Source organism: Humulus lupulus, chromosome 8 (genome assembly GCF_963169125.1).
Source record: "Humulus lupulus chromosome 8, drHumLupu1.1, whole genome shotgun sequence".
Classification (NCBI taxonomy): domain Eukaryota; kingdom Viridiplantae; phylum Streptophyta; class Magnoliopsida; order Rosales; family Cannabaceae; genus Humulus; species Humulus lupulus.
In genome coordinates this window covers 8713775-8727530 of record NC_084800.1, presented here as the reverse complement: position 1 = coordinate 8727530, position 13756 = coordinate 8713775, and the positions used below count along the sequence as shown (strand labels likewise).

The 13756-nt window shown below is 30.9% G+C and overlaps 2 protein-coding genes across 2 annotated transcripts; one reads left to right on the top strand and one right to left on the bottom strand.

Annotated features, from left to right (window-relative positions):
• Positions 1-162: 162 nt before the first annotated feature.
• On the top strand, positions 163-5615 carry LOC133794456 (3-epi-6-deoxocathasterone 23-monooxygenase CYP90D1). The gene is made up of 8 exons (XM_062231684.1): positions 163-854; positions 1242-1566; positions 2085-2234; positions 2334-2588; positions 3176-3265; positions 3411-3596; positions 3689-3810; positions 5192-5615. Exons 1-8 carry the CDS (start codon positions 640-642, stop codon positions 5286-5288), a joined length of 1440 nt encoding a protein of 479 aa, XP_062087668.1. The 5' UTR covers positions 163-639; the 3' UTR covers positions 5289-5615.
• A 1112-nt stretch (positions 5616-6727) lies between these two features.
• LOC133794457 (calcineurin B-like protein 10) lies at positions 6728-8807 on the bottom strand. Its single transcript, XM_062231685.1, has 9 exons — positions 8713-8807; positions 8352-8532; positions 8143-8225; positions 8000-8059; positions 7795-7903; positions 7635-7687; positions 7423-7503; positions 7197-7309; positions 6728-7081 (listed from the first exon to the last, which is right to left on the bottom strand). The coding sequence occupies exons 1-9, from the start codon at positions 8782-8784 to the stop codon at positions 7027-7029; spliced, it is 807 nt and encodes a 268-aa protein (XP_062087669.1). The 5' UTR covers positions 8785-8807; the 3' UTR covers positions 6728-7026.
• Between the last annotated feature and the right edge of the window lie 4949 nt (positions 8808-13756).

Sequence of the window (13756 nt, the reverse complement as noted above, 5' to 3'; positions counted from 1 at the left end):
ACTAATTAAGTATCACATGAATGCACGAGGGGACTCCTCCAGCTGCTTCAGCCAATATCGGGCCTACCCAAATCCACTGTCCCACAACTAAGATCAATCATGCACATTTTGAAACAACTTCTCTTTCCAATGTGTTTATATATATATATATTTTGGTCATTTGAAGTATAATTTGATCCTTGCTACTAAGTTTACCAAAGTCTGACAAGTGGGTCATTCATTTGTTTGGTAAGAAACAAGTCTGAACAGAAAGAAATTATAGTATATTCATTTCAAGTCGGCCAAGAATAAACCCGGGTTCGACCCGGATCCAAACTTGGTTAAGTTTCTTATATAAGAAACTAAAAAACAACTCTTTCTTTATAAACTTTAAATATTCAACTAGTTCCTCATTACATACTCTGTATTAGAGCTTTGGCCAACATTTCTCTCTCTTTCTTTCTCTCTCTTTACCACTCGTGTGCTTGTACACATGCAACTTTAATTCATTCCTCCTATAACAAAAAAAAATGTCCTCATTGCTACTATGATTGAGTCTGTTCAAAAGATAGTACAGCTTATTACAGAGAGAGAAAAGAGAGAGAGAGAGAGAGAGAGTGAGAGCGTGTGCTTTTGCATGAAAAATCTAAAAGTCCAAAAATGGTCAATTTATGGATTTTGCTAATCACAGCAGTTTTGTTGTACTGCATAATCTTCTACAAGAACAAGTTTAGAAGACTTAATGGATCAAAACCCAGAAGAAGCCTACTTCCATTAGGCTCTATGGGATGGCCTTTTCTTGGAGAAACCATCGAGTTTGTGACTTGTGCTTACTCTGACCGCCCTGAGACTTTCATGGACAAACGTCGTCGAATGTAAGTTATGGTGCCATTTAATGTAAAACCCAAAACCCACTTAGGAAAATACTTTAATAAACATCTTATGCTTTCATATTCATATCCCACTCTGTTCTCCAACTAATCCCTATCATTACATGTTTCCTTTGCCATTGATAACTCTAGTTGCCAAGTCTTTTCACCAGCTAGTTAGCTATAATTATGCTTAAGATTGGTTTATAGATTCTACTTTTTCAAAAGTATATGCATTTATTAATTTAATTATTTACTTTTGATACCTTTGTTTGAGCTTATTTTTCTAGATTTTTCAATGGGAGTAGATCATTATAGGAATTGCTTTGTTGGGATTAGTTATGATTTTAATTTAAGTACATGGATTAACAAGTGTGCTTGTTTTTTGGTTAGGTATGGCAAGGTGTTTAAGTCCCACATATTTGGAAGTCCAGCTATAGTTTCAACAGATGCAGAAGTGAGTAAATTTATTCTGCAAAGTGATGCAAAGGTTTTTGTGCCTTCTTACCCAAAATCTCTGACTGAGTTGATGGGAAAGTCTTCTATTTTGCTTATCAATGGAAGCTTGCAAAGGAGAATCCATGGACTAGTGGGTGGCTTCTTTAAATCTCCACAGCTCAAGGCTCAAATCACCAGAGACATGTACAAGTATGTCCAAGAATCTATGACAAATTGGAGCCATGACCGACCCATCTACATTCAGGATGAAACCAAAAATGTAAGCTCTCTTTCTCACACATCTTGATCTTGGGGAATGAGTTGTGAGGACATTCTTTAATATTTGAAGTTTAGAAAGGAAAAATAATAAAAAGACTATTACTTGGTTCATCTGAGTTTAGTTTTTTTGGGAAGAGTTTCAGGTAGACACAGCAAAAAACAAAAGATGCCTTCTATCTTTAAAGTTTAAACCTTTGGCCTTTTTTGTGTGGTTAAGATATTTTTAGGGGGTGATTTATTTATATTCATAAATATTTATTTGTTTGGGGGATAAAGAATCTGTCTGTGAAACAGTGAAAGTAATAATTATTGATTTTTGAAATACCCCATCTCTGGCTTCTACTTAGGTTTGAAAATGATTTGCTAAATAGAAAAGGTGAACCAGTTGTTATGGGGTTCAGAATAAGTTTGTTTGAATAATTGTCTGTCAAAACAGATTCACAATTATTATGTTTAATGGTACTTTTTAAAAGTTAATAACACATGTAAGACTAAACCCCCTTTTGGTCTCTCTCTCAGATTGCATTTCAAGTACTAGTTAAGGCATTGATTAATTTGGATCCTGGTGAGGAAATGGAGTCTCTAAGAAAACAATTTCAAGAATTCATTGCAGGCCTCATGTCATTACCAATAAACATTCCTGGAACTAGGCTTCACAGATCATTACAGGTAAGTTAGTTACTATTAATCTATTACTACTTACATCTTGCCTTATTTCATGATCACTAACTATGTTGATACAAAATATTTTTCCTCTTCTCTTTTCAGGCAAAGAAAAAAATGGTGAAGCAAGTAAAGAAAATTTTAGAAGCCAGGAAAAGTAGTAGTGGGATGATCACCAAAGAGGCTCCAAGAGATGTAATAGATGTTCTTCTAAATGACACAAGTGGTCAATTAACAGATGATCTAATAGCTGATAACATTATAGATATGATGATCCCAGGAGAGGATTCAGTTCCTGTTCTTTTGACTCTTGCAGTGAAATATCTCTCAGATTGTCCTGCTGCCCTGCAGCAGTTACTGGTATGAACCACTTAGTTTGTTGTTTTTCTTTATTGGATTGCTATAGAAATCAAATTATTATAATCATTCTACTTAGACTATTATTATCTTTGTATTAGAAAAGATGCCTACTTCATTTCATGATCATTATCACCCTTTCCTTTAGTGCTCTTTTATTAAAAAATGACTTGATTTGATTAAGCTGCATTAATCCTGTTTAGCCAGCCAACTTTTTTCTAATACTACTGGCTCTCTTTTTTGGAAATTTGTGACTTTCGAGTCCATTTTTTTTGACCACTTTTACTGTCTAGTTTTGTCGTTTCTGAAGTGGTTTCCTCCTCATTTGTGCCTTGTCATTGGAAATAGGTGACAATGCAAATGCTATATAATAATATAAGGTAGCCAGCCATAGGTTTTGTCCACAATATATAAATATTTATACCTATTAGCCTATAGCAGTTATTCTCGTGAGGATGACATCTATAGTACAAGATTTTTATATAGAAAATGAAGTAAAAAAAAGACTTAGTTTCAATGACTAGGTATTATGCACTTGCTTAGGTTATATTAATATAATCAATAGCTTTATTTATCTTATCTTATCTCAGGAGGAGAACATAAAGTTAAAAAGACTCAAAGATCAGCTTGGGGAGCCACTGTGTTGGAGTGACTACTTATCTTTACCATTTACACAAACGGTAATATTTTCTTTTTACCACTGAGAATGACAAACAAGAAGAAAACAACAGCTCAGCTCAACTCAGAAAGAAAGAAAACTAGCTATAGCTTTTCTAATTTGCTTGATTTCTTTTTCTTTTGATTTTTTTTTCTTTCAAATTACAGGTCATCACAGAAACACTAAGGTTAGGGAACATTATCATTGGTGTGATGAGAAAAGCGATGAAAGATGTTGAGATAAAAGGGTATCTAATACCGAAGGGATGGTGTGCTTTTGCATATTTTAGATCAGTTCATCTTGATGAAAATAATTATGACTGGCCGTACAAGTTTAATCCATGGAGGTGGCAGGTAAGTGGGGTTAAACATTTCAATATTAACTCTTTTCAAAATTAACCATAGAATAGTTCAATAACTCATTGAACCTTTATTGAAATTCACAGGAAAAAGACAATAGCAATTGTAACTTCACCCCATTTGGAGGTGGCCAGAGGCTATGCCCTGGGATTGACTTGGCTAGATTGGAAGCTTCCATCTTTCTACATCACTTTGTCACTCAATTCAGGTAATAATGAATATAAGCCGTTCAATAATATAAATTTATATAGTTAACTATGGTGGTCAAATGGGTAATTTTCACTTTTAATATTAGTAAGTTTCAATTACTATTATGACAGTCCATTCAATTATTGGTTTTGATTTTTAATTGCTACATACGTTGTTAGGTACTAGCTTTCAAAAACCATATCTTATAACTAGAATAATAATGATAATTATAAAAAAGATATTCTAGATATATATAAATATTTATATGAAACTATAGAACAAAACTTGTCCATCATACATAAGCCTTCAACATCTCCCATTTCAACATCAAGTGAGTGCCATTTCTGATTAAAAATTTGCACATTTTTTGGATAAATTTGAACCAAGTCCCTTTCAGTTTCTATAAGAAAAGTCTCACAAGAAAGACAAAAGAGGTTATCACACCTTTTGCGATGTTCTTGCAACCAGTAACAGTTTCTTCTAAAATATACAACCTTTTTGTACCAAACTATATGCTTTTTATTTTATCAAAAACCATATCATATATTTTGATATATATGATTTATGGATTAGATTCTTGCAACGATTTTTTTGTTATTAGTCGTTTGTAATAACCTGTGTCATATATTCCAAACATTTATCCAACTGGGTCCTTTATGAGGGTACCCATGTGAGAAGATCATGGTCACCACCGCATACGACACAAAACTAGTAAGCAAATTTTGAACACTAGATTGAGAAATAAAGCAATTTTTTAAGACATCTTACCTAACATTTGGACTTTTAGTCTCTTCTTGTTGTATATTATGTTTGAGTTGAGTAACCCTATGCTATTTTGTTTAATGATTCTTTGAGATCGATTGATTGAATCATTCATAGTTTAATAAGATGTCTCGAATGTAATTTGATGCCCTTAATGGCTATGATATTTTTCCACAATTTCTGTTGGGTTGGGTGCTATAGTTTGTGGCTACAAGTAGCATTTACTTTTACCATCCAAATAAAACCAAATCTGATTTTAGTGCCTACTATTAGCCCCTTCTTTGACCAACTTTCTCTAAAAGACAATTTGTCTGTTTATAAAGAATTAATATTTATTTAAGAATAAGCTAATTAGCTTCTTGTTTTTTTTTCCAAGCCCCAACTCACCAATTATTGTAGAGTTCATTAAATATATAACACAAAGAATGAATGCCATGTTCCATGGTCAAACTAGGCATAGGATGAACCTATTGTAATTAATTAATAACGATCTTACAAGGCCTGCAAGTGCACTGTGCCTTTATAGGATTTGTAAGAGATCTTGCTTGACCACTTTGTTTTTAGTAAGTTGGCAGTGTGTTTTACAATTATATATATATATATTTTCATACAAAGTTTTAATTGTTAAAAAATTGCAGATGGGTTGCTGAGGAGGATACAATAGTCAACTTCCCTACTGTAAGAATGAAGAGAAGGTTGCCCATTTGGGTTAAAAGAAAAGGGGGTCCTTTATAAGCCTTTTGTGGCCATTAAAGAAAAAGCTTTTAGATAACTTCATATACCAAAAAATAAAAGCTGCCCACATAAAAAGACAAAAAATCCCATGGTGCACACGTGTGGGTGGCACCCACAGAAGCTAAGCGCACGTGTCATCCATTTGGACTTTTATAATGATTGCTGCATCATGTAGTCATATAGATAACTTTGTTCAACTCTTAATGGGAATCTTTCAATTGAAATCCCTATGTTCACTATAGTCTTAGTTAATTCTTTTTTGTCCTTCCATTGCTTTACTTGTATGTACAAATGTAATAAAAGGCACCAAAGGAGCTCCTTTTTGAATTATTACTGTTATATATATATATATTATCAAGTAGCAACTTTTGATAAGGTTAGTGGACATGTACAATGATTTGCATTCATTTGAGCCCCATCTAATGATCACATTTTTCAATAAGTTTTTTTTTTAATCAAGCAAAAAAAGAAAGACCCATTTGATTTATCAATTCAACTTGTTGGAATAAAAAAAATTACATGATCCCATATTCTTTTTGAGAGTAAAAGTATTCATACATGTCCTGTTAAATAATTACCATAAGTATAATAATGAAAATATCCATTATTCTAATACTATTATTTCTCATAGCTCATTTAGTGGGCTTATAAGGCCAATTCCAATGAGAGTTGCTTTGCCTAGTGCTTGTCAGAATTGGTCAAAGAAGAAAAAAAAAACTGATGTGGAGAAGTTGAAGTTTGGCAACGTTGCCCAGCAGTGGCAACGTTGCCTTCAAATTTTTTATTTTTTTTTCTTTTATTTGATTGGTTGAATTTTGATGTGACAATTTAAGCCACCCTTACCCATTGGAGTTGGCCTAAGATCAACTCCAATGATGACTACTCTATTAGTTATTTAACATTTTTAAATCATTCAAAAATATAATTTTTTATTCTCTCTCATCCACGTCATTTTCGATAACTCTTTTCATAAAAATACTTCAATGTTAAACCACCCAAAAATTATATTTATATATATACAATAATAAAAAAAAAGTTATGTTGCAACGGTGCTTAAAGCTCTCCAATATTTAAAAAAAAATAAGCTCAGGTGTTTGTTAGAAAATAGTCAATAGACTATCCAATGAACCACTCCATTGTGGCTGCCCTAATAAGCTAAGACTGGCAGATTTTAAACTAGGTAAAGTTCTATAATTTTTTTAATACTTTAAATTATTAAAAAAAACACTTCACATTTATTAAGCTTTGCTATCAATTTTGTGCAAATGAAACTTTTAACACTTCTTTTAAATAATTTTATTAATTATGGGATCGAATTGAATGAGCCTAACCCTTCATATTTTCTTCTTTATAAAAAATAAATACTAATCAATTTCTTTTTTTTTTTTATAAAAAATAAATACTAATCAATTTGCAATAGTGCTTTTATGAACTGACATTTGATCATCTTGGTCGAACACATTTCCTACGAAAAGCCCTAGGAAATTGATAACTCAAATTATGATGACATCCACAATGTTAATATATATTCATATTTACATTTACATTTCGAAGACAGCTTACAAATCAGTTGCGGTTGCTTAATTTAAAAAAAAATTAAAAAATTGAGAGGTGATGATGCCACTTTTTTTTTGCCCAGCTTCAAATATCTCAGAATGGCACAAGTGGCCACCCCACTGTGGCAGGTGGTGGTGGACAGTACTTGTTTGAATAGAAGTAACCAATTAACTACCCTTTTTCAGTCTTCAACTTCAGTGTTGAAGATGAAGCTTGGAAACATGGTGGTAATATCTCTATGGCACATGAAGATCAAATCAAAACATTACATATATATATATATATAGCTCATATCATTAAAGCTAGGCATTAGTAGTTAATATAGATATTGGCAGAGAAGGAAGAACTCACTTTAATTGATAGAGTGTCATGTTCTTGAGGAGTTTTGGTTGCCCAAGAACAAAAGCTTGCCATTCATCCTTGTTTATTTTACCATCATTATCAACATCAATATCTGCAAATGTCTGAGCAGCACACAAATACAACTTACAATTGTGTAAAATAACACCACAAGATTAGTTGGAAAAGCAAAACAAACTGTCTTGTCTTGATATATATATGGATTATATATCCTTGCCTTGTCAACGATAGCCTCAACAGTTTCCTCTGATACTTTCATATCACATTCCAACAATGTGGCCTCTACCATCTGCCTCACCTTGTTAAATAATACCAATTAAAGATTTAAGAAACAACATTTTGGTTAGTGATTTCAAACCCATCTAAAAGGTTGAAATTCCAATCACCATCAATATGAGTACAAGGATATATACATGTTAAGGCACTTACTTCTTCCCGTTCGATAAACCCAGTTTGCCTCAAATCATACAATCTAAATGCGACTGCATGCAAGAAAATAGACCATACTATTAAGAGCTCTTATTAGCACCGAATTCTGTAAAATTAAGAAAAAAAATATATAATCAATCTTGCTAAGTAGTGTACTTACAATCAATCTTGTCCATTAGAGGGGCACTAGGATGAAATATGCTAAGTGCATGGACAAACTCCTCAAATTCAATGACTCCATTTTTCTTCTTATCAAAAACATCAAATACCTATTATATGTAACTCAACAAATTGAATTGCCATCAAATCAAATGGGCACTTATTATTCCAGGGAAAAAAGGAAAACAAAATTATATTTTACTCACTCTATCCAGAAAAAGATTTTCACCTGCAGCAGTTTTGAAAATCGCCAATCTAAGCTCTTCCTTCATATTAAATCCCAAAATCATAAGTACTTATTAGAAATATAAAATCAAAATACGTACTTTTATGTAAGAATTGAATTTACCTTATGAATTAGGCCATCTTCAATGATCGAGTTGCTTAACTTGTTGAACAATTCACGCAAGGCCTCGATTTCGTTTACACTAACTACATAACCAAAATTTATTAAAAGTGTATATACTAATGAAGATTGAGATCAACAACAACCTTCACAATAAAAGACAATGATTTATAAACAGGGGAACTCAAAAAAAAAAAAAAAAAACGACGAACAGAGAGAGTTGTTTGCTAGACGAACGACGTCGTTGACTTTGTAAGAGATGCAGTTTCGTGGACGGTGGAGACCAAAGCAACAGCCGGCGATGGTGAATATCATAACCTCAATAACGCCACTTAATATCGTCACCATCGTACAAAGAACATCGCCTATCCCCAGCGAGCTCGAGCTCGAGCTCTTTTATGTCAGATCAAATTACCGCAGTTTAAGAAATGTTAATAATCTTTTGTTTGGGAGCCGAGAAAATAATTAACCATTTTTTAACTATCATTTTCTTCTCGTTCATATATATATATATATATATATATAGAGAGAGAGAGAGAGAGAGAGAGAGAGAGAGAGAGAGCGTGCGTGTACCAGAGAGCTGAAAGAGGAGTTCATGTCAGTTCTAAAGAGAAAACTCGGTCTCAATCTTTGATTCTTGGTCATGGCGTTTTTTCAAGCTTTTTAACTCAATCTCCTTCGGGAAAAAAAAATAAAGAACTAGTTACAACGGAAAACTTAATAGTTTTATGGACACGTTAAGTAAATGCATTATTATTATTTTTTTTAAAAATAATTTATATATTGTTTGGAAAATATTGAATAATTACTAAGTCTAATTACTACTAGTAGTAGTATTATAGTAAATTAGTAATTATAAGAACAATTGCATTATATCTTAAAATACAAAATATATTTAAATGTTAAATTACTTATCAATTTTTATTATCATATTTAGTAAAACAGATAGTAATTTTTATTGTTATATTTAGTAAAATAGTAAGTCATTAGACAGATAATATTATATAATAAATGTAATTTAAAATTAATAAGTAATTATATAATTACACTTATTTCACATGTGAGTAATGAGAATTGGACAGTATAAATGAGAACATTATTGTCTAATTCAAATTAAATAACTAATCCGAATTGCAGCAAATTTTAATCACAGTGTAGATTTTCAAACACACCTTTTGTGTACATCTCGATGTTCACACCGCTCTTAGAATTACCTTACACATATTGCGTTATATATATAACAGTCCGTAATTCATTTAATTAAATAACATTAAAGGCAAAATTATTACCTGCCAGATTAGCGTAGAAATCCTTTCATTTAAGATTTATTTTCCCCCCTTTGGACAATAATGTCATCCGAGATAAAGTTAAATTCGTTTTGCAAGAGTCCAATTTGTAGCATGTTTGATTAATGATTTTTTTCTTTCAAATCAAATATTTGAATGAACTTGCTTGTATGTATATACAAACATATAATATGTTAATTAGTTGTGTTTCTTGTTCTAACCTCGGCGCAAATTATTAAAAAACAAAATAGTATGGTGTGACAGTCAAACATTATTAGGTTATATAAAGAAGAATTACATATAAATTTAAAAAAAAAAATTAAAAATATAGAATTTTACAAAAATTATAAAAATACGGATGATATTTATGTAATTGTCTGTTACAATTTTATATTTAGTTTGTAAATGTTATTTATAAAATCGTAACATACACTTACAAATTTGTAAATTTTTGTTAAAAAAAATATTATTGTTACAAATTAATAAACTTTATTTATAATTTTTTTTTCATATTTACAATTATGCTCTACGTATTTTTGTAAATTTGTACAGATTTTATATTTTTAGTATTTTTTTAAAATTTTAAATATTTTTATAAATTTCTTTATTATATAATTAAGAGGTGGGCTAAATCGCTTACATTGTATCTTAGGTATTTTTGTGAATTTCCTATTATACAAATACGATACTAGGTACGCTAGCTGAGTCACTCACATTGTTTTGTGGCTCTAATTATTTCTCAATTCATTATTGTCAATCAATATCTAATCATTATTACCTTAAAAAAACAATATATAATCATTATCAAAACTATAATGTTATTTATTTTATTTTAATTTTAGCCACGTAATCATCATTCCCCACTAATGCCATTATTCACATTAATCAGTCAGTCGGTCCCACATTTCATATCTTATACTTGGCTTACTATTATTAGAATAAAAATCACCAATCCCAAATTCCCGATCACTTCACACCCCTACTAATAAAATTCTAACAGTTGCTAATTTTTTTTTTCTTTGTAAGTTTTGATATATTTTTTATTAATTTATATATGTTAGTTATTGAAAAAGTAAATTGTTAGGACATTAAAATAGATTTGAAATATTTATTTAAAAAAGAAAAAAGAAAAAGTAAGTTACATCTATTTAAATCAATTATTTCATTAAAAATATCATTTACTTATTTTTTTTTATTTTCATAGTCTCAATAAATGGTATATTATTGTATATTAGTTTCTTTTTCTTTATAAATCCATATATATATATAATAGAATATCCAAAAGATATATATATATATATATATGTATGTATTTAATTAAAAAAAAACATTATAAGATGCATATATGAAAAAAATAATACTTTTTTATAGGAGTATGAAAATAAAAAAAATTAAAAAAATGATATTTTTAATGAAATAATGATTTAAATAGATGTAACTTAATTTTTTTTATTTATTTTTTAAATAAATATATCAAATGTACTGACAATTTACTTTCTCAACTGATTTTTATTCCTATTTGTAGGTTTCTTTTACTGAAATACCCTACACCAATTCACTTAAACACTAAACACATAAATGGTTAGTCTTGTCTTTTTAACTCAAGAAAACAAATGGTTCTAAAAGTGCCACGGTGCTCCTTTTATTTCCTTTGTGTAATAAAGCCTGTCAATCAAAAAAAGGGGGTCAGTTCATTTATTCAAAAAAAAAAAAGGAAAGAAATCAATGTCTTCTTCTGGTGCACTCTTCTCTCTAAAACCAAAGAAACTTCTAGGGCACAGGTTCAAAACCAGTAAACTAAACAGCCCAGAAAAATTGAAAACAACCCAGAAAATTCAAGTGAGAATAAGAAGAAAAACAAACACACAGGGTTATCGAGGTTCGCCCAAAAATGGCTACTTCCTCGTCGAGCTCGCCTCAGGGGTGAGACTCAGTCATTTGCACTATATGTTGGGTTTTATGCCCTTATAAAACCATGTCGGACATGTAGCACGATTTCATATTATCAATAAAAGTAGTAGAAATCATTTAGTTTGACAACTGTGTTGCTTGCTTGTTTTATTACATGATTATTGAAATAATACAAACATTTATAAAATCCTGAACATATGGATAGTTACAATTATAGTGACTAGGTCACAGTGGATTATAGTTGTAATTATATGTTCAAAAGAACGAGTCCTAAGATTAGATCAGTGCATTGGATTTTCACTGATTAGGCAATCTACGATATGATCTACTTACACATTTAGGGTGTGATGTCTTGTCCAAGGCATCGACCAAGTAGATAAGATCGGATGTATTTAGTTACATCGGACTAGGACCGATATTGATTATTGATTGATAAATAAGTATCGCTGTTATCAAATCTAATCAATGTCACAATGTTGACCATATGTTAAGTCGATCTTAATTCTGAGTGATAATATTCTGCTAATTATATTATTTAAATCTTTTGACTTGGTCGTTACCAGCTTACCCTACGATCTAGCCCATACTTACATCTTGGAGATTTAGTAATGAAATTGAGTGGGAGTATTATTCATAGATATGAAATCTATAACTTTTGTATGAGAAGTGAAAAGATGATTTCCTTAATTGCTTTGTTCAAAAAGTTAAATGATTGAGATCTCATTTCTGTGATTAAGTTCACGGAAATATCATTTATAAGGAACTTAGTGGGAGTTAAGGATAAAATATTGATGAGGGGTAAAACGGTAATTTTCACCCAGCTTGTTAGTAAGTCATCGATAGAGGATTGACTAACTGTAATGGTTATAACAATGGATAACGTATTTATGGTTTGGAAAATATGTTCTATGAATTCAAGAGTTCAATTCCAAGTCTATAGTGGAGTCACGAGGAATTAATAAGGTAGTGAAATTATTCGTAAATAAATTCACAGTAACTTATTGGAGCTTGATTTCATGGATCCATGGTCCCCGCATCACCTTTGAGTAAATCATCTAGAATGTCTCAATTAATTGATTTAATTATCAATTAGGATTTTTTTAAAGTTGACTAGGTCAATTTTGGAAAATTTATAGAGATATGAGATTTAGAGAATAAAAGAGAATCTTTGGGTAAATTTATTAATACTGATAAATTGGTGTCAATATAAATAAATAAAAATTAAATCAAGTTTCAAATTATAATTAGTTAATTTGAATAAGGATTTAGTTACTTAATTAAAATAAATAAATAAATAAATAAAAAGTTTTGAATTTAGGCCCAATTGGGATTTAAATTCAAAATAAAAGTATTGGGCCCAAGTCCATTTGTGGGAGCCCAAGGCTTTTATCTTTTTGTTTATTATTTTAATTAATTCAAAATTTAAATTTAAATTTAAATAAAACCCATTAAGTTGTCTATATAAGGAATATGATATCTAGGATTTTCGCAAGTCAGTCTCAGTTGATTTGGGTAAGTGAAAACCTAGACACTCTAATCCTTTCTTAGCTACTCTCTCTTCTTCTTCTCTGTAAGATCTCTATCTCATGTGTTGAGAACTAGCCCACACTAGTTCTAGGTTGATCAAAGGCTTGGTGAGGAATACTGTATTGCTGATCTTGTTCAATCTCTTGATAATACTCTGCTACAGAAAGGAATCAAGGGTTAGAGAGATTGAAGGAAGGAGTTGTTCCAGTTCTGCTGCGTATTCGTAAGTTTCTACATCATTGTGTTTATGTTAATTTACGAATCTAATGTTCATATGTATGTCGTGTTATTCTATGTTTCTATTATGTGTTTGGAAAAATAATAGGAAGCATGCATCTAGATTTAAATTTTAAGATCCTACACTATAATCTCAAAGTTTCTGGTACAGCAATGAGGATCCAAGCCACACAGTCGACTGGTAACCTCTAAACTCTGATCTCCTCTTATTTTCTCTCTGTTTTGCTTATTTACACTTCTCTAACTATCACTATTTTTCTTTCTTTGCATGAAACCCTCACGAGATTTTCACTCTCTTTCTCTCTGGAACTTCTTGAAGAATGCTCACGGATCTTGGAGAACTTTTTACTGTGATGATCTCTCTTTCCTTCTCTGCCTTTACATATATATAGAATTTTTGTTCTGATGGAGGCTAAAGGGGGGTTAGTTGTAACTATAAATGGGTTGGGTTAATTTTCTGTTGTAAGTTTGTTGAGATTGCAAAAATATATGTGATGTGTAGCTTATAAGGGGATTTAAAATAACAAATTCCACCTAAATCCCCTTATAAGACTACTGGCCATAGTGCTAAGTATCCCTGAGGGTCCTAACTCGAATAGAGCCACTGTTATCCTCCATTACTGATCCCTAATAAGTTCAAGCAGTGTTTGAACTTA